At 39.3% G+C, this 25,309-nt stretch overlaps 1 protein-coding gene across 1 annotated transcript in view; it reads left to right on the top strand.

The window, feature by feature from the left end:
* LOC106101085 (myosin-I heavy chain-like) overlaps positions 1–25,309 on the top strand; it is a 76,279-nt gene that overhangs the window by 45,568 nt on the left and 5,402 nt on the right. The window contains exons 3-33 of the mRNA XM_013280190.1: positions 5,445–5,569; positions 5,951–6,013; positions 6,278–6,367; positions 6,580–6,739; positions 7,014–7,204; positions 7,997–8,215; positions 8,595–8,759; positions 9,053–9,295; positions 9,615–9,740; positions 9,808–10,068; positions 10,144–10,277; positions 10,701–10,907; positions 11,549–11,690; positions 12,159–12,391; positions 13,496–13,730; positions 14,112–14,481; positions 14,568–14,730; positions 14,983–15,133; positions 15,484–15,652; positions 15,910–16,064; positions 16,529–16,657; positions 17,846–18,079; positions 18,940–19,175; positions 19,628–19,766; positions 20,203–20,379; positions 20,766–20,913; positions 21,299–21,470; positions 21,900–22,136; positions 22,731–22,896; positions 23,571–23,765; positions 24,426–24,611. Of these exons, the coding sequence (XP_013135644.1) occupies positions 5,450–5,569; positions 5,951–6,013; positions 6,278–6,367; positions 6,580–6,739; positions 7,014–7,204; positions 7,997–8,215; positions 8,595–8,759; positions 9,053–9,295; positions 9,615–9,740; positions 9,808–10,068; positions 10,144–10,277; positions 10,701–10,907; positions 11,549–11,690; positions 12,159–12,391; positions 13,496–13,730; positions 14,112–14,481; positions 14,568–14,730; positions 14,983–15,133; positions 15,484–15,652; positions 15,910–16,064; positions 16,529–16,657; positions 17,846–18,079; positions 18,940–19,175; positions 19,628–19,766; positions 20,203–20,379; positions 20,766–20,913; positions 21,299–21,470; positions 21,900–22,136; positions 22,731–22,896; positions 23,571–23,765; positions 24,426–24,611 (5,616 nt within the window). The 5' untranslated portion in view covers positions 5,445–5,449. The remainder of the gene's footprint in view (positions 1–5,444; positions 5,570–5,950; positions 6,014–6,277; positions 6,368–6,579; positions 6,740–7,013; positions 7,205–7,996; positions 8,216–8,594; positions 8,760–9,052; positions 9,296–9,614; positions 9,741–9,807; positions 10,069–10,143; positions 10,278–10,700; positions 10,908–11,548; positions 11,691–12,158; positions 12,392–13,495; positions 13,731–14,111; positions 14,482–14,567; positions 14,731–14,982; positions 15,134–15,483; positions 15,653–15,909; positions 16,065–16,528; positions 16,658–17,845; positions 18,080–18,939; positions 19,176–19,627; positions 19,767–20,202; positions 20,380–20,765; positions 20,914–21,298; positions 21,471–21,899; positions 22,137–22,730; positions 22,897–23,570; positions 23,766–24,425; positions 24,612–25,309) is intronic.

Consider the following 25,309-nt stretch of genomic DNA (forward strand, 5'->3'; position numbering starts at 1 on the left):
GCCTGTCTGGACTCCTAATAAGGGACAAACGAATTTGTATTGACCTTTTTCGTCCTTGTTTTATACTGGCTCTTAATCAGTTACTCCGAGATGTAAAGGAATGTTTAATCTGTTTTATCGTTTTAATATCAAAGAAGATTGTAGGTTTTATTTACTATGAGTATTACGATATACTATGACGTAAATTTTATATTAAGAAATTATTTACACTACTTAAACTAAGCTGGTTTTGTTAATCGGCTTGTATGTACTTGCTTGAAAAAACTCTTTAAGGGATTATTGGAATTCTTAGCGGCAGATGTCGGTATTGGGACTTAACCTACTAAGCTCTTGCGGCGAATAATAAAGCCGATTTCAGACTATCTTATTAAAATAGGTCGAACATTGTTTGATTTTCGCTAGAGGCTAATGAGTTTCGAGGGTCCGTGTGTTTTATGCATTGTTAACTAGTGCGATATTATATATGTACTAGCTGTTCCCATGCGGCTTCATCCGCAGGAGATTATAAAATCTTTATTTTATCGCTTACATTTGTCAAATTATCAATTACAAATGTCAAAATGACATGACATGACAAAACATGGCAATGTTGCTTCCTTGATGTTGGCAGCAACTTATGATCTCTTTCCCACATTAAGGTTTTTATCCAAAATACTTACGCCCTAATTTTAATGGCGTGAACATATATAGCCTAAAGCGTGACGTAAGTGTAGGGCTTTTTACTAAAAAAAGAATTAGTCAAAAATATGCTGTAATTGCTGACATCTTAGGCAACAAAGAACTGTATGTTTACGCTTTTTTATAATAGTATAGATTAATTTGAGTTTAATATATCGAACGGTACAACTATATAACCTTGTAAATTTTACATCATATCTTCATAATTAAAATTTTATGTAATAACAGTGAAACAACAAAGTGATGACGACATGAGATAATCCAACATGTTAATTAAAATGTCTTAAAACACAATTTTAATTATCGAATCGCATGTAAATTCGTTTGTCACCGCGATATTAAAATTTTTGCGTGATAATTTATTAGGAGGGGCCCGACCCTGTCTGGATTCTCGGAGGGTTTAGACAGACAGTCGTGTCGGCACCCAGAAGTATAACTTCCATTAGTAACCGAATTTGTAAAGAAACAGTTGAATTGCTACTAAATAGTAATGAACATTAACCCTAGGTTCTCACTGTAGAAACGTGTAGGAAAACATGTCATTCTTCTCGTTCTCTTCGAATAAAAGAGATATTAGCCTTGTGCCACACCGACCACGTCCCATGCTAGTCTACTAAGCTCTAACCTGTGACGTCATAACGCCATCAGCAAAACTGTGCACGAGTAATATCAATATGATATTATACACGGGTTTATTCATTGTAAACACACCGTAAGACCCCGACACTCAACAGAAATGAAGCCATTCATTGTAACTGAATCACTCGTTTATAAACGCAATGACATTATCCTTAATGTCCCAATGCATTCGACATTACTTATTGTGATTGTTCGAATTAATCGATCTTGTTCCATAAATCGATTTAAATCGTATCCCGCATAGCGTTTAGATTACTTTTGTGGATAGATTAACCATTCTTTGAGCTCTCCGAGCTATAAAAGTGCTGTTTTTGATATTGAAAATTTGTTCAAAAGACTGGGGGTGATGGAAAAGTATCACTGCCTTTAATTTGATATTATTATTTATTATATCTTACTAAAATTATAAATGCGAAAGTTTAGATGGATGGATAAATGTTGGTTAGAGTTTATAGGCCAAACGGCTTAATGAATATCGATGAAAGTTGGCATAGACGTAGAGGGTAGTCAGAAAGAACACATAGGCTACTCTCTCTTGTTTTCTTTATTTCCATGCGGACGAAGCGGGCGAAAGCTAGTTTTATAATAATTTAAATGGAGAGTATAAATCATAATTGCTAAATCTGACTTAAAAGGATAAAAAACTATAAATTAATACGGGGAATTGTTTTCCTATTTACAGGAATATCCGTTCTGTAAATTATTTATGGTATTTACCGTGTTCCTTAGGTATTCAATAACTATTCCGTTTATATTTCAGTCACTGCACTATAAGACTGATTTACTTCGAGGTAACGGATTTGGCATTTAACGCTCAAACTAAATAAATAAATAAAAAAAAAAAAGTAAGCTATAAGATTTCTAGGACTTTTTATCTTAGGTTGGAAGACAGATCAGGACCCCTTAAATTCCCATAACAACAGTTCGTTCGCTTAGAAATCTACACTAAAAAACTCCCTTAGCTAATTTGCTCTGAAGTTAGTTTGTTAGAAAGATCAAAATCTTATTTTTGCCTATACTCTTAAAGTATACATTTACGTAGGCCAATGGCGACAAGTGAAGCGAGGGCGCGAAGTGCCACTGACGTCCCGCAAGTGATATTTCCGTCCGATAACTTACCGTCCCGACACTCTGGGAACATTATAATGTCATTATTTATATAACGATATAGCCCAGACAACTATGATATTATTTAATTCGCATTAAGTACAATGAACCGGTGGCTTCGCGAACCCAACCATTTGTTTTGCAGACTAACTCAGTGTCGATTTAGGGCGTGCGCACACTAAACTATCGCACAATTGTTTAGTTGTGCAACTAAACAGTTGAATTGGCTGCGAAACAATCGACAATCAAACAGCTTGATAGTTTAGTCAAAGTTGTGCGCCCGCTCTTATAGTCATTTGTGACGCCATAAAATAAAGTCGATAGGTCGCCTGTTATCTAGATATATTTGTACACTAGCTGTTCCCATGCGGATTCTTCCGCATGAAATTATAAAAACTTAATTTTATTGTTTACCTTTGTCAAATTATCAATAGCAAATGTCAAAATGACATGACATGACAAACCTTAGCAATTTTTCTATCTTGATGTTGGCAGCAACTTATGGTCTCTTTCACACATTAGGGTTTTTATCCAAAATATTTCCCCCTAAGTTTAATAGCGTGAAAATATATAGCCTAAAGCGTGACGTAAGTGTAGGGTTTTTTATTAAAAAAAGAATTTAAAAATATATGCTGTAATTGCTGAGATCTTAGGCAACAAAGAAGTGTGTGTTTACGCTTTATTATAATAGTATAGAGTAAAGATTGTTACTTTGAAGTTTTCTCTTTATATACTAAGGTTAGGTTGTTAAGATATTCATATATACAAGTACCATAGATCTTTTTTTTTTAGTGCAGGGGTGTAAAACCTGTACCTATTAAGTACATCGGTTTCTGATGCAACGATAGTATCATTGGAAATAAGTGTCCAGCATTCGAATCCCACGCAACGACTGTTTGTAGGCGTTATACAAATTATAGTCTTCAAGTTTATGATTTATTTCCACATCTTATGAAACATCAAGATTGGATATCGATAGGGAATATTATTTTACATATATTTTATCTAAAAAGACACAATTCTGAACTCTTTTCCAAATATTTATTGGACTTATTCGACACTAAAGTTTGGATTGAATAACATTTTGTCTATTGTTTGCAAACAAAGACTAAAAAATTATAGAAAAATTTAGGACTACCTCTACCAGTTTGCATAAGCGTAGAAGTTTACTTGTAAAATTGTACTCTAATGCAAAATATTTCGTCTGCTTAATAGCCGTGGATTAAAAGTTATGTCGACAAAAACCGAAAATCCCGATTAATCGGTTATAAAAACTATTGTTTATTGCAATCGTATGTTATCGGTTAATTTTACCGAATATCGGTTATTTTGATGTTACATTCTGTGCTAACTACATCAAGGACGTTTTACAAAACATCCCTGACAGTAATGAACACACGATATGAGGTAATCCTATCGGAGCCGCTTAATGGAGATTAAGCGAGGCGTTGTCGGCACCCCGTTGCTACCGATGAATAACTAATTCAGGCACCTACCAGTCTAGACAAACTAGGTCTCTGTTTGGTAGTAAAATAAATATGCACTTTTGTGAGGAAACTAAAATTAAAAGCAATCTACTACTTCCAACCGAAGGTTTTTTTTTATATTTCAATACTAGCTTTTACGTTCGAATCCGTCTGTGTCAAATAAAAAAAACTAAGTAGCCTATGTGTTCTTCCGGCCTATCCACTACATCTATGCCAAATTTCATCAAGATCCGTTCAGCAGTTTAGACTACAAACTAACAAACATCCATCCATCTAAACTTTCGCATTTTTAATATTAGTACGATTATTCTAAATAATTTGAACATAACCCCCTTAAATGTGCATTTTTAACTAACTTCCCAAATGAAGGAGGTTTTCATGTCTCTATTGTTTTGAATACATTTCGTAGAAAGCTTAATATGTTCATAGGAATAAGGTATACAATATAAGGATTGATTGTTCACAATAGTATCAGAAGGTTGCTCTATTTCTATTCACTGGGACACATCGGCCCTAATGAAAACAGCCGGCAGTCGATCGAGCCGAATGGATTCAACGTGAATATTCCCCGGGGCGCCGAGTCGTGATAAACGCCCGTCCGAACACCTAGGGGTACTATTCTGAAATCGATCGATAACTGCACTAATTGCATTGTAAAATTATCACTTACTCTATAATTCGGAAATAAATAAACTTTAAGGCGTCAAGGCGTATATATATATATATATATACTCCTTTTTAACAAAATTAAAATTAGATAATAAAAATGTAAGTAATATTATATAGGGGTTAAGGTTATTTGAAATGACATTGCTCTTTTAAAGGTGATATTGTCTCGCCAACATTATTATCACTACAAATAAAATAAATAGTTTACTGAACTTGAATCGGTGACCTGTTCGACATTCGTCGTATGACTTTAGAATACACCCCGCCAACCCTCTCGAGTTGAACTGTAGCTGACATCAGAGCAGTGGGGGAGGAATCCCGTTTATTGACGATCCGTTTTATCTTATTATGAAGATAAACATATTTTTTTACATCTTTTTATTACATAAGCGATGTTTTTATTCCATTTTGTAAATTGAGACTTGTAATGAAATTTAGGGTTGGGAGATTTCAAATTTATTATTTTATTTATTTAATACTTTTTGTAAAATATTACAATATAGAAAATGTATTTTAAAGTTTATCTTCGTTTGAAATCATCAGCCCTTCGTAGTGCAGTTGGATTATTACCTAACGTCACCCCGCTCTGTCCCTACGTAAAAATAAAAAGTTACATCCATTCCACCTTTTATTCCCACTATCACCAATAAGGGGACAGATAGAACCGTTATGAAATAAAATGAGTTCCAACCGTCACCTCGTTTTAAAGGTGGGACGAATGAAAGTTTTTATTCTCATCTGTCTCCACGTGGGGACATAGCGGGATGACAGTTGGGAATAATCCGTGCAGTTGTCCTGGAAATCATTAGTACATCCTTAATTTATTTCAATTGTGATTTTCAGAGTATTTTTTTTCAATTTCAGGCACGATGGAGGAACGCGAAGCGGACGCGGGCCCCGGCGTGCCCGACATGACCATGATGCCGGAGATCACAGAAGCTGCTATTAACGATAACCTGAGGCGGCGATATGTTCACGACCTCGTATATGTATCCTTTTTTAGTATTTCCCGAAATTCTCGCCCTTTTAGGTCTGATTGACAGAGACTTTATAAGGTTTGGCTGATCCAATTTGTGTACAAAATATGAACCTTCTAAGAACACAGATTTTGGTTGGATATCGAAAATCATGCGATCATCAATGCGAAAACATAAACAAATATTATTAAGTTTTAAAGTGGTGCTAATTAAAGGGCGCCGCCAAAGGATGATCTATTCTAGGTTAGCTACCATTAAATTATACATTTTTTAATTATCTAAAGGGTACAACTGCGCCCCCTGCCGAGGTCCATGTTGGACCATGTTTTGTTAGTTGTTTATTGTTATAGTTTGTTGTTGGTTATGAATGATATTCTGTGACGCAATAATCAGACATATACGGGCTCAATCCTGGTCGCGGTGAATCCATACAAGGAGCTGGGATGTTACACAATGGTGAGTGCAATCTGTTAGTGTTGAATTACCTCTTACCAATCAAGTTACAACTCCAACCAGAAAATAAAAAATGATAATTTTAGATAATAATGCAGTTGATGTTGTCATTTCAATCGAGTGTCACCGTTTTTTCAAACCGTAAAAGTATGGCAATATTTTTCAAGTACATAAATGTAATTTTATTAAAAAATACAATGGTTTGTGGTACTGATAACAATAATGTTTATTTGTTTTCTTTTATATTGTTGTTTAAATGTTTAACAGGAGGATATGCAGAACTACCGTGGCAAAGCGTTCGGAAGCATGCCGCCGCACGTGTTCGCTCTCGCGGAGTCCGCGTATAGCTCGCTACAGGTAACTAACAACTTATAAATACTGCTTTATTGATTAAAATATCTTGCGCAGATACTTTATACCGACTATTTAGATACAATTCACTTATTGTATAAAATTACAAGTAATTTTAGCTGTTCACTTGAAATTTTAGCGACACACGCCTCAGTTTTTAACAGAACAGTTCGACTGTTAATAAAACAAAACTAACTATGACAAATTTTATCACGTAGAACGGAGAAAAGAACCAATCAGTAGTGATATCCGGCGAGAGCGGTGCCGGTAAGACGGAGACCACAAAGCTGATTCTTCAGTACTTATGCGCTGCGGGTGGCCAAGCCACATGGGCAGAGCAGCAGATCCTAGAAGCTAACACCGTACTTGAGGCGTTTGGTTAGTACTTCCTTGCACGTTAACATTACGAAACGTTTCTATACCCAAGATATAAAACATTGTACTTAAATAAATAAATAAAATAAAATACTAGCTTTCGGCCGCGACTTCCGCGTGAAATAAAAGAAAACAAAAGTAATTAGCCTATGTGTTTTCCGGACTACTCTCTCTATATGTATGCCAAATTTTAGCAGTTTAGGCTACAAACTCTAACAGCCATCTATCTAAACTTTCTCATTACATTAATAGAAAATGAAATGTTATTCTTTCCCAGGTAACGCTAAAACGGTCCGTAACGATAACTCGTCTCGTTTCGGGAAGTTCGTGGAGGTGCGTTTGGACCACCGCGGTGGTATCCGCGGCGCTGTGCTACGCGACTTCCTACTAGAACGTGCGCGAATCACCGGCCCTGCTCCCCGCGAGACTAACTACCACGTCTTCTATCAGCTGCTTGAAGGCGCTAAAGTAAGTAGCACTTAGAACCCTAATGGCCTGTCCCACCACTGGATGAATGACGTCACTCAGATAAGATAAAAATCTGATATTTCTATCACATGTTTTACAAGTTGGATGGAGTAAATTAACAAAAAATCTACTAATCTGTTTTGAAAAACAAGCCTATTGTGAACAAATGCCGGATTTATATCTTTAGAAAGGTTCATTTGAAGTCTGTTAATTAAAATAAACAAATGCAAGCTCTAAACGACTTTGTATCTCTTTTGTTTTAAAATAGTCTTGTCAAATATTGAATGTATTAGTTCAAAACAGATATCGTTAAAGCAATAAGTTGGTGGGCGTGAAGGAATAGATTAAGGTTAGTTACCAGCTTCCACGCAACACTTAATTGCTTTTAAATTGCTAGATTGTTACGGGCGCTGTAGAGTTTGACGTCGATTGATAGGTGGGCTTTTATTAAACTTTCGATATATTTCAACTAAGTACTCAGTTGTTTCTTAACAAGTTGTTATTCATTTGTTTTTACTGAACCTATTTAAAAGCTTATACCACAAACATGTTATTTTAACAAGAGTTTTCGCCCGCGACTCTGTCCTCGTTGAATTAAAAAAAAGTAGCTTATGAAAAAACACATTGTTCTTCCAGACTATGCTCGGCATCTATGCTACCGTTTAGGCTACAAACTCTAACAAACATCCATGCATCCACCTAAACTTTCGCATTTATAATATCAGTAAGATGTAACACGGACCATATTTTTACTATGAAACCTATCTTATTAGAATATTTGTTTCTTTCCAGCATAATGCAGAGCTCCGTTCTTCTCTCCGGCTACGTGACGACATCCAATACAAGTATTTACGTATGGATGACGTCGAGGCACATAAGGGGCGCGGGGGGGAGGGCAAGCTGGAGGCGCTGCAGTTAGCGCTCACGGTGCTGCAAGTACCACCGCATATGTGCGAAGGCTTATTCAAAGTTCTGGCTGCTATACTGTGGCTTGGGAACATACAGTTCCAGGTAAGAGAAATCCTAGATTTCCTTCCTTATAGTAATGTTTTATTTTTGTACTATCGTAAAGCGTAACACACTTTTTTGTTATGTACGATGTCAGCGATCACAACATGTTTTTCAATAATCCTTTTTGTAATAAAATATCTACACCTATAGTACACTATAGGCTATATATTTTCGCACTATTAAACACAGGGGCTAAATGATTTAAAAAAAATCTTTATATGGGAAAGGGACAAAAAACTATAAGCCAATAGCAGCAACAAAGCATGATTGACATGCTAATTGTTAGCCAATATGCCTTCGTTGTCATTTAAGCATTTGAATTACATTATAATGCGAAGAAACATGCTTGGAAACAGGTAGTTATTGATAAAATTGTTAGGATGTTGACGGCGAGCGCAGCGCCCTCTGCGGCGAGGACACGGAGGCGGTGGAAGCTGCGGCGTCGCTGCTTGGCTTAGCCCCGCCCACCGCGCGCCGCGTGCTGCTCGAACGACAGATCAACGTGCGCGGCAACGTTACCGATATACCACTAAGACTACCGGAGGTTAGTCACCCTTGTCTGTATTCTCTAGTCTCAGATCAGAGATAAACACTACACTTGACTTGCGAATTGCATTGCACAGAGTATATATATGCTCATTATGGAGACAACCATTATTTCCCAGTCCTCTAACTTCAGTATGGTCAGCGCATCATCCCGGTTAATATACTTACCGTCATATCAGCATTCACTTCTTTATTCGTGTCGCCTTTCACCCAATCCATCCATCTCTTATGGAGATATTTACGAATGTTTCAATGGGTATATGTACTTATTTTTATTTACACATTTTATAGGCTCGTGAGAACCGTCACGCGATGGCTCGTGCACTATACGCGCGTACGTTCGCATGGCTCGTCCGTCACGTGAACAGCTGTTCGGCGCCGGGCCGCGAGATGACGCGCGCTCTCGGCGTACTCGATATCTTCGGCTTCGAGAACTTTGCCACCAACTCTCTAGAACAACTGTGTATTAACTACGCCAATGAAAAACTGCACATGTTCTTTAACAACTACGTCTTCGCTTTGGAACAAGAAATTGTGAGTAATTTGTTTTAAACAAAACACGATCATGAATTTTATTGTTTCAAGTGTCATTTGTTTTGTAAATATATTTTCATACTAAGAGCGGGATGCCTTGGATTAAACTGTCACACAACTGTTGTGCGATTGTCGATTGTTTCACAGCCCATTCAACAGTTTAGTTGCACAACTAAAAATCGAGTAGTGTAACCTCCATCTAAACTTATAAGAATTAAAGCCGGACTAAGCAGTTGTGCGATAGTTTAGTTCCAGGTGTGTAGACTGTCTGAGTTAAAATTTGCATAATTACGTTTTATTTTTTATTTTATTTTTCCAGTATCGCCAAGAAGGTATAATTTACAATCAAATACAATTCACGGACAACGGCGCCTGTCTGGAATTGTTGGAGAAACCGCCTAGAAGTTTATTGAAATTGTTAAGTGAGCAATGCCACATGCCAAAGGTAACTGCCTTTTCTACCCTCCCTTTACATCTCTTTTTCCAGAAGTTAATAGTTTTATTATTTCCAGGGTTCTGATGGCGCATACCTGACAAACATTCAAGGAGAATTCGGCGATCATCAAAGTTTCGTGAAAGGTTCCCGTAGGAAATGGGAGGAGGAGTTCGGAGTGCAGCATTATGCTGGCACGGTCACATACAGCGTCCAAGGATTTGTCGACAAGAACAGGGATACCCAACAAGACGCCTTTATCGACCATCTCAGTCGATCCGCTAACCCTTTTGTAAGGGAACTAGCGGATTATTCTCAGGATTTGGCACCTCCTGGACATGTTAGTTACTTTGGTCCTTTGAGTCGGATATTACTTTCATATTTGTTATAATAATATTAATTAATATAATTTCAGGAGATATCTCTTTCAAGTCCTGGTACGACTAGTACTACACAACGAGGCACGTCTAAAGGCAGGCCGACAGTTGTGGACACATTTCGCGCACAACTGCAATCTCTGGTGGATATGCTGCAAGTTACTGATGTTTGGTAAGATATTTAATAGACAAACATATTATTTTTATATGTAGTTTAAACGGCTGCAATGGAGATTGTATCGAAACGATCTTGAACACTTCGCTTTACCGCATACTTCTGACTTGTCTGATAGTGAATTTTGGAGATAAAATTGTTTACACATTTGAATGTCGTTTCAATATTAGCCTTAAGAGTAGTAATTGATCAGAATGAGTTATAAGTGCCAAAATTCCATTATGGTCTAAAATAATGAGATAGTAACGACCGATTAACAAAGCGCTTAAGCGTTTAAACTCTAATTTCCTTTCAATATTAGACTATCAGATTGTAAACGTCGCTTACGTAGCAAAATATTTAAGATTCGTTTCAGTATTTTTCCCATTATAATATGTTATAAATTTTCATGCTTAATGAATATGAATGTTGTTCTGTCAGGTATGTCCGCTGTATAAAGCCCAACGAGCACAAGGAAGCGGGCACGTACAACGCGCAGCTAGTGCTGGAGCAGCTGCGCTACCTCGGTATGAACGAGATAGTGCGCATCCGCCGCGACGGCTACCCCGTGCACCTCCCCGCGCCGCTGTTCCGCGCGCGCTACCGCTGCCTGCTACCGCACCCTCGCCCTATGGAGCCAGATATCGCGTTAGTACTATATTATAATTGTAATCACTTTAATACTAAGTCCAACGATCACCGCTAGATGGCGCAATTATCATTAATGTCCGGTTTATATTTGGCCAGTATAGTTGGATATTTGCAGCTAGCCATATTATGGAGTCACTAGTGCCAGTTATCGTTCACAGTCCACAGTGATCTGTCCAGTTATTAAGCGGTATTGACCTGTACTGGCCTAGTGTGAACCGCGCATAATACTTGTATGACATTGACAGCTGTCATAGGGATGGGACGTGTACGTCAATGATCTAGTGATGCGCCACTACACCGGCATAGTATCGATTTTTTTATTAACACTTTATAAATGTAGACATACACATAACTATGCTTTGTTATTAGATTAAAAGAACAGATATCAGTCTACCTTTTATTGCTCTATCTTTTTTTGTATCATCTATCCCAAAATAGTGGTATAATCAACTGTTTTAGCAATTTCTTCCAATGTGCTTTGTGGAGTTACAAACTTAATTTTTTTGAGTAAAATTTCATTCGTTTCTGATACAAGCATATTTAAACAAACTATGATCTTATTTGTAATTAGAGCTGTGAAACTGGATACTTCATATTACACTTTGCCAAATGCTAACAAAAAAAACATATCTTTCCAGAACAATAACGTCATTAGTGAACGCGCCGGCCAACGACTGGCAGATAGGACACACAAAGATATTTATGCGTAGCTCCGTGCACTCCCCGCTAGAGGCTAAGAGGACTGCACTATTACAGGCCTCCGCGCTACGCATACAAAAGGTTACTTACGAAACTTCATACAATTAGTTTTTTTTTTTGTCTTTTTTGATGATTTAATCTTCATAATTGAAATAATAGTTCAGTTTAGTTTGTTAAGGAGTATCGCTCTCAGTTGATATTTAAAATATTTATAACTTGAAACATTCTTAAATTAAGATAATGTGATATGGATACCTAATTTTAGTCCGTTTCCTTTCTCACCTTTTCCTTATTAAGAAAATATATGACGTTGAAGACGCATAAGAAGAAACATCATACTAATATTATAAATGCAAAAGTTTAGATCGATGGATGTTTGTTAGAGTTTGTAACCTAAACGGCTGAACAGATTTCGTTGAAATTTTGCATAGACTTAGAGGATCGTCTGGAAGGACACATAGGCTAATTTTTTTTATTCCACACGGACGGATTCGCGGGTAAAGCTAGTACTTTTTATTGAAAGCCTGAACCTTAACGCTTTATTTCCAGTGGTACAAGGGTAGTGTACAGCGACGCAGCTTCATGCAGCGTCGCAACGCTGCAGTGGTGCTGCAGGCGGCGTGGCGCGGCTGGAAGGAGCGCGCGGCGTTCCTGCGCCTGCGCCGCGCCGCCCTCACGCTGCAGCGACATCTACGTGGAGCCTTCGCGAGAGAGGTCGCCGCCGCGCTGCGAGAGATGCGACGGGTTAATGATGAAATGAAACTAAGAGAAGAACGAAATAGGTTAGCAATCTCTCAATTAAACTGTTTTTCGTGACATCTTAAATGGTAATATTAATTGTCCGGAATCAAACGTGAGTTGAGTCTTTTAGTCGTTTAACTCTTTCTCTCTGACTCTTTTACTTTTGTGTGAATTAGTACTTTGTGTAGGCCAAGCTGGCTTCCAAAAAGCTGGGTGTGCTCAGTAGGGCGAAGCAGTATTTCCAGCCGGGCCACCGCCTACTACTTTACAAGGCGCAAGTTCGGCCCCACATGGAGTACTGCTCGCACCTCTGGGCGGGAGCACCCCAATACCAGCTTCTTCCATTTGACCGCATACAACGGAGAGCGACTCGAATCGTCAACGACCGAGCTCTTACCGATCGGCTAGATCCTCTGGCCTTGCGGAGGGACATCAGTTCCCTCTGCATCTTTTACCGCATTTACCACGGGGAGTGTTCCGAGGAGTTGTTTGGAACGATTCCTGCCGCCGAGTTTCGTCATCGGACGACACGACAAACCGCCAGGTACCATCCTCACCATCTCGATGGCTGGCATTCCACAACCGTGCGGTTTTCGCGGAACTTTCTGCCCCGCACAGCCGCGTTGTGGAACGGTCTGTCCTCGGCGGTATTTCCAAACCAATACGACTTAGGGTCCTTCAAGAAGCGAGCTTAGCATTTCCTCAAAGGCCGGCAACGCATCTGTTCCTCTGGTGTTGCGGATGTCCATGGGCGTCGTTGACCACCTTGGTGTACACGCCGCTCGTTTGCCCCCTTTTAATATAAAAAAAAAATATATCTTATTTCCAATCTCAATTTCATGACTCACATGACATCACACTAGAGCTGGGCTAAATCCCACGAAATCGTCAAAGCGGGTGTAAAAAAAACTTAGAAAGCAGCCTCAAATGCTTTCAGATAATGTTTTACATGTGTTTTAAAAGTTAATTGAGATGCGTTGAGTTGTTTGGTCATAAAAACATCCATCCATCTATCTAAACCTTCGCAATTATTAATTGTGAGATTATTTGTTCGATTTCTAATAAAAATTTCACATTTGAAGCAAAAAGAAGTGTGATTGAAACATTTTGTGAATTCAACTTATAAATTGAAATCTTTCCACCAGTCTGGCAGAGAAAGTGAACATGGAGCGTGCGGAGCTGGAGACGATGGCTGACCAGCTCCGTGGGCTGTCGTGTCCCAGCGGGCGCGCGGAGTCCGTCAACCTGGACAACCTGTTCGACTTCCTGGCGGACGTGCCCGCGCAGCGCGGCGCGCCCGACGGACAGCCCGCGCACCAGCCCACCATCGCTGAGATAGGAGACTCCATGGAACGACTGGCTGATGATTTACATCAAGAGGTAACCGATTTTGAACGTTATTGTAACAGCAATACGATTCAACATCATCACCAGCTATACGTCTTCACGAAAAGGTTCAGGAGCCTACCCTAAGAAAAGGATGACTAAGCCATAGTCAACCACGCTGACCCACTGCGGATTGGTTCACTTCACACGTATCTTTTACAAACATGTGCAGGTTGCATCACAGTGTTTTCCTTCACCGTAAGAACGTGGGGTAAATTATGCATAAAATTTGAAAATCAAAACTCCCATTGGTACATGGCGAGATTCGAACCCAAGACCTGTAGAATACAAGTCTAGCGCCTAAACCCCTGAGCCACCGAGACTCTTATAAGATACATGTCTTTGGAGAATTTGTGTAAAGAGTTTTTTTTACAGCTGGAACACGTCCTAGCGGCTGAAATGAATGAACTCAGCAAATCGCACACAGAAGCACAGAGGAAACCTGATGGGGCACCCTCAGATGACATCCTGCCTCCGCCACCTTCCTCTCTCGCCTTACAATCCATCCTGCAACCGGCGACACCTGTGAGCATGACGTCATCTCTAACTAACGGTATGACGTCATCGTTGACGAACGGTACCTCACCGATGGCGAACGGCGATGTGATGTCGTCATCGCTTATCCTTCCACCTCCCCCTCCTCCTATGGAGCCGGTGGAAGATTCCCCCGCGTTCCCCTCTCCGCCTACTACCTGTACATTGCCGGAACCAGCGGGCCCGCCACCACCTCCACCTGCCGGCAAAGGTAAGATAAGATTTTGGTATATTTTTGGCTTTAAATACAGTTTACCTACATGTAGTAAAATTAATATTTATTTTCTATTTTCTCAGATACCACCCCACCGGAGTTGACCAATGGTATAATACCAAACGGCAAGCTCTCTGTAGTAAATGGAAAGGAGCCGATATACGAAGCCGTCATTCCGCGCCCTCCTGGCGAAGCCCCTACTACTTCACCACCCCCACCACCGTTATTGCCACCAGAAAACAACGGGTAAGAACATAAATTTTATCTTACTAATATCATCAATGTGAATGTTTAAATGGATGGACGTTTGTTAGAGTTTGTAGCCTGAACTACTTACTGGATCTCGATGAAACTTGAAAAAAAGAAGAGAGAAGAACATAGGCTACTTACTTTTGTTTTTTAATACCGTGCAGATAAAGTCGCGGGCGAAAGCTAGTAGGATTATATTTAAATTAACTTTGTCTTTTTAAAATATATACATGTTAACATTTGTTCTAGTTTTCCTAGCAAAGAGATTCTACAAGAGCAGATAGACGATACTCTACCGGGACTGCCGAGTGCGGTGACGTCACCGGACAATACCTCCGCCTCCGCCCTGCCCACTGATTCCTGCACCAGCCCCCCGCCCCTGATGAATGGAGACTCCAATGTAAGTCTATTGAATGAATGAATAAATGAAATAGCCTTTTATTCAAAATAGCTTACATAGGTGGGATCGTGGTCAAGCGCTGATTTAAAAAAAAAATCATAAAAAAGTACGTATGAACTAGGTATACAGAGTTACACTTTTTATTTTCTTCACAACTATCTGTTTACCAGTCGGCAAAGAATATTTTTATATTATATTTCTTGTTAATTTAGTTTCTTCTCTATTTCTGAATATTCTATGTATAGTATATATTTTCTTATACTGATGGAGGGATCGTAAGTGTATTAGTACAGTTTATATCGAAACTTCTAGAATATAAATTAATTACGATTTACGTTTAATGTTTTCAGACAACGGAACGTAACGCGCGTCGCAAAGAGCGCGTGGAGCGACGCTTGCATCAGATGGAGGCGGCGTCCCCGCCCTCTAGCGCTCCGCCCACCACGCCGCCCGCTGACGTCAACGACCTCGCTGACTTCGCTAAACTATACTTCAACGATCATCCACGCTCACCCGAAGGTGCGTACAATTTTTATTTTGACTAAACTATCGCACGACTGTTGTGCGATTATCGATTTTTTCGCAACTCCTATTTAGTTGCAATAAAAATCGAATAATGTGCGCACTTCCATAATACTTATAACAAATAAAGCGAGACTAAACAGTTATGCAAGTTAAGTCAAAGGTGTGTTCGCTCTAATAGTAACTTCAAAAAGATTAGTAACAATTATTATCACTTTCGTAAGAATATTATTAAAAATTGCAACATTTTACAGGAACAATAATGGCAACCCTGACGCGGAAAAGCAAATCAATGGAATTGCTAACAAAGGAGGAGATGATCACTTACCATAAAGGCAACAATATCCCCACCTCCCACATACAACTGCATGACCCTGACAGCGTTACTGCAGCAGTTAACATCTTCAGGGTAAATTCTTACATAATTATAATAGAATCTTATTAATCCATACTAATATTATAAAGAGGAAAGATTTGTATTTTTGTATGTATTGAAATAACTCAAAAACTACTGGGTCCATTTAAAAAAATTTTTCACCATTAAAAAGCTACGTTATCAGTGAGTAACATAGAGATTTTTTTTTTATATTTTAATTTCACGCGGGCGAAGTCGCGAGCAACAGCTAGATACTAGTATTATAAAAGTGACAGTTTAGATGGATGGTTTATTAGAGTTTGTAGCCTAAAGAGGTGAACAGCTCTAGAGGAAATTTGGCATAGACGTAGAGAATAGTCTGGAAGAACACATAGGCTCACTTTTATTTTTTTCATAAATTACACGCAGACGGAGCCGCGGGTGAAAGCCAGTTATTTATCATCATTATAATCTTTGAAATTTCTCATTTCTAGTATATCTAAAAATATATTTTACAGGACTTATGTCGTTACATGCGAGGCGAATTAACATCGGACAAGGAGACTCAAGTCATACAATCTGTGATAGGCAAAGGTTTAGAACGGGAAGAGTTACGGGACGAAATACTTATCCAATGTGTGCGACAGGTAAGATCTATTATGGTTTGTCTGTATAAATTAGATAAGTTTGATAAATGACGCATATGAAGTATCAAATTCAATTTGTATGACGGCAAATGCCGTACTTAATAGACAGGTATCGTAGTGACGACACAAACACGCAGCGAACAATTATGAACTATCGATATTCGGTTTAAATAATTATTGAACTCAAATTATTATTTTCTTATTAACTAATTTAGAGATCAATTCTATTATTAATTATAGTGTAGAGAATTTAGCGATGACATAAATAATAGCGAAATCCATTACGTACGGCTGTAATAGTAATAATAAACATTTACTCTCATTGTTATTATTAATTTGAGAAAACAGTGTTTTTTTTTTTTCAATTCATAAGTTATGACTATGAATCTATCGATTCTAACTTCTATAAGAATAAAAATAAAAAATCGATAAGATTCATGACTGAATTTACACAACCATCCCTACTAAATTTGAAGTGAATTGTCAACCTAATCTAAATTATTTAGACACACTATATGTAGTATACGAGAATGTTGTTTTTATTGCATAAGATAGCAAACGAGCAAGCCACCTAAATCCGCCAAAAAGACGAAGGCCTTGACATTGGATAACAATCACCGTTACCATGGCAACCTAGTTCCTTTGATGCTCTAAGCTTGTAGTTTTTGTTCCTTTTCCCAGGACGAGTTTTTCTCAAATGATTTGATCCCTAAGTTTAATGACGTGTAATTTAAAATGTATTGAAATTACTCAAAAAATACTAAGCAAGTTTTAACTTCTTTTACCGTTAGAAAAGTAATTTATTTGTGAGTAGCTATATTTTTTATTATTTTTAAATTCAACTTGGACTAAGACGAAAGCAACATCTAGTATTAAGTATAGAGTATAGATATAAGAAAATTAGAAAGGGGAGGAGACTAGATTCAAGCCTGACAACGCAAAACGATGGCTTCTTCCGTTTACCTAACCAAAATTTACCCAACCAGTTAGGTTACAATTGTTTTTCTGTTTTCATAACCAGTCAAGTTTTTGTGCTGATGTGTTTTGAAAACGGAAAAAAATCTTAAATATGTGCAATGTAACAAGATGTAGAAACAAAAAATCTAGGCATGATTAATTAATATAAAGCAAGCAAATTTGGTTACGAAAACGGTACTCTTTGATTAGTACAATTTTTTTCTTTAATAGATAACAGAGTGTCCAGTAGAGGAATGGGCGGAGCGTGTCTGGCTGGTATTATGCCTGTGCGCGGTGGCGTGGCAGCCGAGCCGCGGCCTCGCGCGGTACTACTGCGCCTGGCTGCGCACGCGCGCCCGCGCCGCGCCCGACGCGCCCCGCGCGGCACACTGCGCACAATGGTGCCTTGATAACTGTAGAGGTGCTGCGCCGAGGTTACTACCGCCGAGTACTGTTGAAATCGCTGTAAGTACGAATAATTTTAAACTATCTGTCCCCATGCGACTTCATCCGCACAAAATTATGAAAATTTTATTTTATCGTCAAATTGTCACTTACAAATGACAAAATTGTATGACATGACGACAACCTTGCTTCCTTGATGTTGGCAGCAATTAATGGTCTCTTTCCCACATTAGGGTTTTTATCCATTCATTAAATCTAAACATTTAGCCCCTAAGTTTAATGGCGTTAAAATATATAGCCTAAAGTGGGACGTAAGTGTAGGACTTTTTATTAAAAAAAAGAGTTATTCAAAAATATGCTGTAATTGCTGACATCTTAGGCAACAAAGAAGTGTGTGTTTACGCTTTATTATAATAGTATAGATAAGGGTATAGAAAGAACTAGAGGGTGTAAAATCTTTTCGAATTAATTTCAAATCTTACTAATAAGGTTATATTAGTTTTTAAAAACTAGCTTACACCCGCCACTAGGTTTGCGTGGAGTTAGACAAAATCAAAAGTAAGTAGCCTATGTGTATTTCCAGACTATCCTTTACATCTAAGCCAAATTTCATCTAGATCCGTTCAGCCGTTTAGGCTACAAACTCTAACAAACATCCATCTATCTAAACAACCGCATTTATAATGGATCTCTATTAAATTTGGCATAGATGTAGAGGATAGTCTGGAAGAACACATAAGCTACCTTGTTTTGTTTTATTTTATTCCAAGCGATCGGTGTCGCGGGCGAAAGTTAGTAACTGCATAATATAGACATGTTATAGTGATTAAAAAGTAATAACTTTCTTTACCAAAGTGTTTAAATTTTTCTAGGTTATATTATTTCAAAATAAGTATACTTTACGAGTTGTTTTAACACAGGCGATGCGTCGTCTCGGCACAATAGTATGCCGGTTCTTCTTCCTGGACGGTCGTACGAAGGCTATCGACGTGCACCCCGCGGACACTGCGGCGGCGGCTGCAGCGCGCCTCGCAGACAAGCTGGGCCTCGCGCCGCACTCGCGTGCAGGCTGGGCTGTGTACCAGCAGCGGGCAGCGAGAGAAGACCACGTGCGAGCCACGCACTACCTGTATGACGTCATCGCTGCATGGGAAATGTAAGCTATACGTACTATTTAACAGTGGTGCCTGTTTTAACATCTTCGCAACTAATTTCCACTTCCACACACACAGAAGACAGGTGTGAAGTGGAAGCAATTCCGCGTACATTCTGATGAGTATGGTATAGGAGGCTTCATTTTGGTGAAAACGGAAAGGGACTACCATTTCTGTATTCACCATTTTCTTATACGGAAAGTATGGGAAAGGAAAGTGCTTTGACAGTGGAGTAGACGTGTAGGAAGGGGAAATATCATCTTTATGTGCGTCACTCACACTCCGTTTATTAAGGATAGGCAACGCATCGGCAAATGCGGATTATATGGGAGGCGGTCCCTCTCTCGTTTGCCACCTTAAACAAAATAAATATAAAAAATATACATGTCCAGCAAAATGCTTCAAGTATGGCTATTTACTGTTTTATTTATTTTAAACTGTTGTCTTGTGACAGGCAACAAGGCCCCGGTGGTGGTTCAGCGGACAACCGATTCGTGTTCAAACGGCGCCTGTTTCGCGGCGGACGCGAGTTACCTCACGATCCCGTCGAGGTGGCGCTATTGTACGCACAGGCTGTGCATAGTGTCGTTAAGGTATATTATTTTATACGTATAACACTAAATGTTATATGAATGTACTTCCTTAATGTCCTTTGAGCCGGATATTTTTTTATCTAAACCGTTAAGAAGAAATTTGGCGCAACACTAGATCATTGGCATATACGTCCCGTCCCTATCTGACAGCTGTCAATGTCATTTAGAGGAGAGGAATAACCGCGCCATTCTGCCGGGAGTTGGGGTCTGATTGTTTAGTGTTTAATCTAATTAAAAATACCATATTAATGATCAGGACAGATTTGTATTTTTGTATGTATTGAAATAACTCAAAAACTGGGATGATTTCAAAAATTCTTCCACCAATAAAAAGCTACGTTATCATTGAGTAACATAGAATACGTTTTTTTTTTTAATTTCACGCGGGCGAAGTGATCAACAGGTTTTATTGTAAATTGATTAAAATTGATTGTAGATGGACGAGTTCCCAGTGTCGGAGAAGGTGGCGCTGCAGCTGGCGGGGCTGCAGGCGCAGGTGTCGCTGGGCGAGCCGCCGCCGAGCCCCGCGCCGCCGCACACGCGCGCCTACTACGCTCACCCGGAGCAGTTCCTGCCGCAGCGCATCGCACGCGCAAGGCCTGCACATCAGTGGGTCAGTTATATTCTCACTAGTAACAACATTTTAGGGCTGTGAATTAATATGTCGAGGTGTATATTAGCCGCAGGGTGAAAGTTAACCGATGACCCCCACCCCTTAACACCGACTTCCCATACTTCTCTACAGAACGCGTGACGTCATAAGGCTATTGGCAAAGATTACGCGCATGTATAAAAAATGCATACACAAAAAAAAACCTACTATTTTCTCAAAGGCCGGCAACACGTCTATGGTTCCTCTGGTGTTGCGGATGTCCATGGGGGTCGTTGATCACCTCGGTATTTCCACCGCTTGTTTGCTTCCTTTTATTATAAGAAAATGTATTTTCGGTTTTAAAAACTACAGTGTTAATGTATTAAGTATTAATTTTGTTTATTTAGGCAACAATCCTGGCGCAAGCGCACCGTCAGTACGGCGCGGGGCGCGCGGAGCTGACCGCCAAGGCGCTGTACCTCTCCTGTGTGATGCAATACCCGCTCTATGGCGTCACGCTCTTCCCTGTCACTTACAAGGGATATTGGGCACACGGTGAATACTTTAAAATTTTACTCTGCTAAAACTAAACTATTTCCATTGTACATATAACTTGTAATTTCTTCTTAGTAACAGTTCTGAGTTAAAAAGTTTGTAATAAAATTTTAATGTAAACTCTCTAAAGCATTTTTAACTTTTGGATTCCTACTTACATTAACTTTACCACATCTTCCTCTAATTCTATCTCTCCCTTACACTATCTCTCTCTCTCTATCTCTCTCTCTCTCTCTCTCTCACTGTCTTTCTAGCTTCTCCACACTTTCACTCTCTCACACTCTCAGAGTCCCTCACACTTTCTCTTTCTACCTCACACTTTCATCCTTCCTCTTTTTCTCTTTGTACTTTAAATCATGTAATATATGTACATATGTATGTGTAGGCCCGAACGTACTACTGGGCGTGGGCGCGGAGGGCGTGGTGCTCGTCCGGCCGGCAGACAAGGCGGTGCTGGCGGAGTACCCCTACACCAACATCGCCGCGCTGCTGCTGGACCCCGTCGACAGCGGCCTCACCATCAGCCTCACGCACCACGGGCAGCATGATGGGCTCAGGTATACATTCTGCCATCTTATATCTTATGTCATCTAGGTGCGTGGCAATACCTTTACTGAGGCGAATACGCCTTAACTAGCGTCAAAGGAGTTCTTAGATACTTTTTTGGTGCAAAATAACTGTATTTTTCCAATAAACTAACAAAATAAATATGAACTTGTCAAATGTGATATGTTTTATTTGCATTACTAGATTTTAAGATGTGTAATATAAACGTTTTTGGCATACTTCGTTCCGTTTCATTATATCGTCCCTTTCCTTACCTAGTCTAATGCATTTCGTTTGTCCATTTTCTTTTGTTATTTAAAAAACATTTGAATGCTACCTAAATAACCACTCAAAGCTGATATAATTTTCGTTAAACCATAAAAATAGACAAAAACCTCTCATTTTTTTTGCACTTTTACATAAAGTTATATTAAATCCAGATGCATAGTCCTGGAGTCACCACAGAAGCAGGAAGCTGCGTGGCTAATGGCGGCATACAGCCCGCCTTTAGCCAACGGTCTGGCGGAGGAGCCCGCGAGACGTGCGGCGCCGGCGGGCGAGCGCGCACGACTGGCGGCCGCGCTGCGTAGCGCACGTCGCGCGCTCGTCGACTCCGGCCTACTGCGGCGACCTACTGACCTCTCCGCTGGAGGATTCCTTAGAAATACACTACGAAGGTATATAGTATACTTTGACTAAACTATTTGCACAGCTGTTGTGTGATTGTCGATTGTTTCAATAGTTTGTTGTCAACTGTAAAGTTTATTTTTCATTCTATGCGTTAAAAATAAAGAAGAAAGAAGCTATAAAACAGATTTTATCTCATGCTCAGTTATGACAGTTTTAATTGAAAATTAAATAGTTTAAACTGTGCGTGTGTAACCGAAATTTTAACTGTTCAGTTTAAGTTTTGCCTATAAACGCTTAATTTTTTAAGTTAGTTAGTTTAGTTAAGTTAAAGTTAGTTTAGTTAAGTCAAAACAGTCTGATCTAAGCATCTGTTGAAAGCTTTATTTTGACATAGATTAGAATTTAAAGAGTCATTAGATAAAATTTTGAGATAATATTTACGGACTGTAAAAAACTGTGAGTTATTTATCCTCCCTCGTTGCCACTATTAGATAGGGGTGTAAATAAAATCTCTGTATAGATGCGAATGATTTATTGACCGCAGGCAGTTTAAAGTGCGAGTTACAATATTCGGTTGCGACTAAATAACAATAACAGTCCCTACATGTAACATTTTATAATAATGCATTACATTTGTGTAGACTGAGCAAGCACCGCCTGGAGCGCGTGCGGCTGGACGTGGCGGAGGCGCAGGGGGAGAGCTACAAGGGTTTCCCCTCCGGCTACTGGTGCTGGGCGCGCGCGTTACCACACAGCCTCACTAAACTCAACGAGGCTGAGGAAGTCGCCGCCACGCAGATATTCAAGGTTCAAATACATATCTCTATCTCTTTCACACACACGTAAACGATACATTCTCTTACCTATCTCAAATTCATTGGTTTTTACATGCATCTATTGAAATAATTATAGAAAGCGAGCTGCGGCCCGCAAACTTCGTTAGCGCGGAGTTAAAAATACCAGTCGTCTATAACATTCTCGCGTGCATACTTTCTAGTCAAAATCGGCCAAAACGTTCTGGAGATTACTTGGAATCGGATCGCCCTACTTACTTACAGACAGATAAATAGACAATAATAAAATTAAATGCGATTTTCGATTCGAGTTTCAATACATTTTTTTCGATGTTAAAATACAGACACTGCCATTATAAATTCTAATTCTAAAAGCAGTATTAATACCATCATCATTATCATCATCATTGTCAGCCATAGGTCGTCCACTGCTGAAAATAGGCCTCCCCCAATAATTGCCAAAATACCCGGTCCTGTGCCGCCCGCATCCAGTGCACTCACGCAATCTTGACCAGGGTATGACACTGGTCAAGGTATTAGTACCAAAGCAAAAAAATTGACAACTTTTCATACAATTATATTTAGAATTTTAACTAAGATTCAACCACTGCACGTATATTAACATGTTATGTTGGCAATGCCATATAAATAAATACAATTCTTGTCAAATTAGTACTATATCTATAGGATATAATGAGTCATGCGGGTCTGAACACGCACGAGGGCAGCACGACATCGCTGGCCAGCACCACCAACAGCAGCAGCAGCGGCTCTGCTGAAGGTGACAGCGACGACCGCGTCGCCCTCGCACAGGCGCTGCTGCAGCGCTGTCTGCAGAAGGACACGCTGCTCTGCGAACTGTACATGCAGCTTATCAAACAGGTATACTTAAACCCCTGTTCCACTAAGCATGTAACATTTTAGACCGACTACTGCCTTGGAACTTAATTTCATTTCCAAAACATTACAATATAGTTACATAACACATTCCCGCCAAATAATTTACGTGGTTTGTAGGCGTGGCACCTTTTACACTTATAAACAGAAATACATGCAAAAATACAATGAAACTAACAAAAATATTGTATGCTAATGGTAGTATCGCGCCTTATTGATTATTAGAAAGGTCTAAAAATAGCAAGAAAACATTCTCTACTAATTACACACACGACTTTGTCCGCGCGAAATTAAAAAGACACACATCAAGTAGTATGTGTCCTTCCAGAGCGTAATCCGCTGAGTCGTGTTTGAGACACACAGTAAACATGATTAATTCAAACTTTCACATTAGTCTGTACTAATATTATAAACTTACAGACTAACAAACTAATTTTACTTTTATTTTACTTAGTTTATTCATAAGTTTAACTTTATACCGGTTGTAAACATTTGTAATTTTGCATGTATTGAAATAATTCAAAAACTACAGGGTCGGTTTTCGAATGCTTACACCATTAAAAGTTTTTTTATTTATGAATTACAATTCGAAGTTGCGAGCAAAAACTAAATATAATTGATTTTTTTTTTATTACGATGTATCAGACGACAGACCACCCGGAGCCATCATCGCGTGTGTCCGCACGTCACTGGGCGCTGCTGTGCGCGGCGGTGGGCGCGGCGCTGCCCCCCGCCAAGCCGCTGCGCCGCCTGCTCCTCGCGCACCTGCGCTACCGCGGCACCGCGCTGCACGCCGGCGAGGAGGGCAAGTTCGCACGCCGGGCGGAACAGGTACGCACACTGTACTCCGTACCCAGGCTTATACAGAAACATTTATATAGGTGTATGACCAGCAATCGCCAAGGAATAAGAAACAAATGTGAGTCTGTGGTGGCTTCTCCGATTGAAAGTCATTGTAAGTCTATGAAGGATTCTCCGATTGAAAATCATTGTGAATCTGTGGTAGCTTCTCCAGTTATAAATTTATGTGAGTCTATGATAGCTTCTCCGGTTAAAAATCATTGTGAGTCTATGTTAGCTTCTCCGATTAAAAATCATTATGCGTCTATGGTAGCTTCTCCGATTAAAAATCATTGTGAATCTGTGACAGCTTCTCCAGTTAAAATTAATTGTGAGGCTATGGAAGCTTCTCCGGTTAAAATCCATTGCATGTCTGTCATAGCTTCTCCGATAAAAAGTCATTGTACGTTTATGGTAGCTTCTCCGGTTAAAAATCATTGCGAGCCTATGGCAGCTTCTAGATACGATAACTCAAAGAGTAAAGACATTTTAAAATCGACTCATAACATAAACGGTCTACCCACTAGATTTTGTAGTCAGGATTCTGTTGAAGGTAAAATTATGGTGCGAAAGAAGACTCAGCAATTTATTGAAGAAGTTTTTATTTAAATAAAAAAAAAATAACATATTTTGTAAGATATGCATAAAAAAATAGTAAACGACTTATGAAAAGACTGAAAGGTCCTATC

The sequence above is a fragment of the Papilio polytes genome, unplaced genomic scaffold, assembly GCF_000836215.1.
Source record: "Papilio polytes unplaced genomic scaffold, Ppol_1.0 DF824024.1, whole genome shotgun sequence".
In the NCBI taxonomy this organism is placed as follows: domain Eukaryota; kingdom Metazoa; phylum Arthropoda; class Insecta; order Lepidoptera; family Papilionidae; genus Papilio; species Papilio polytes.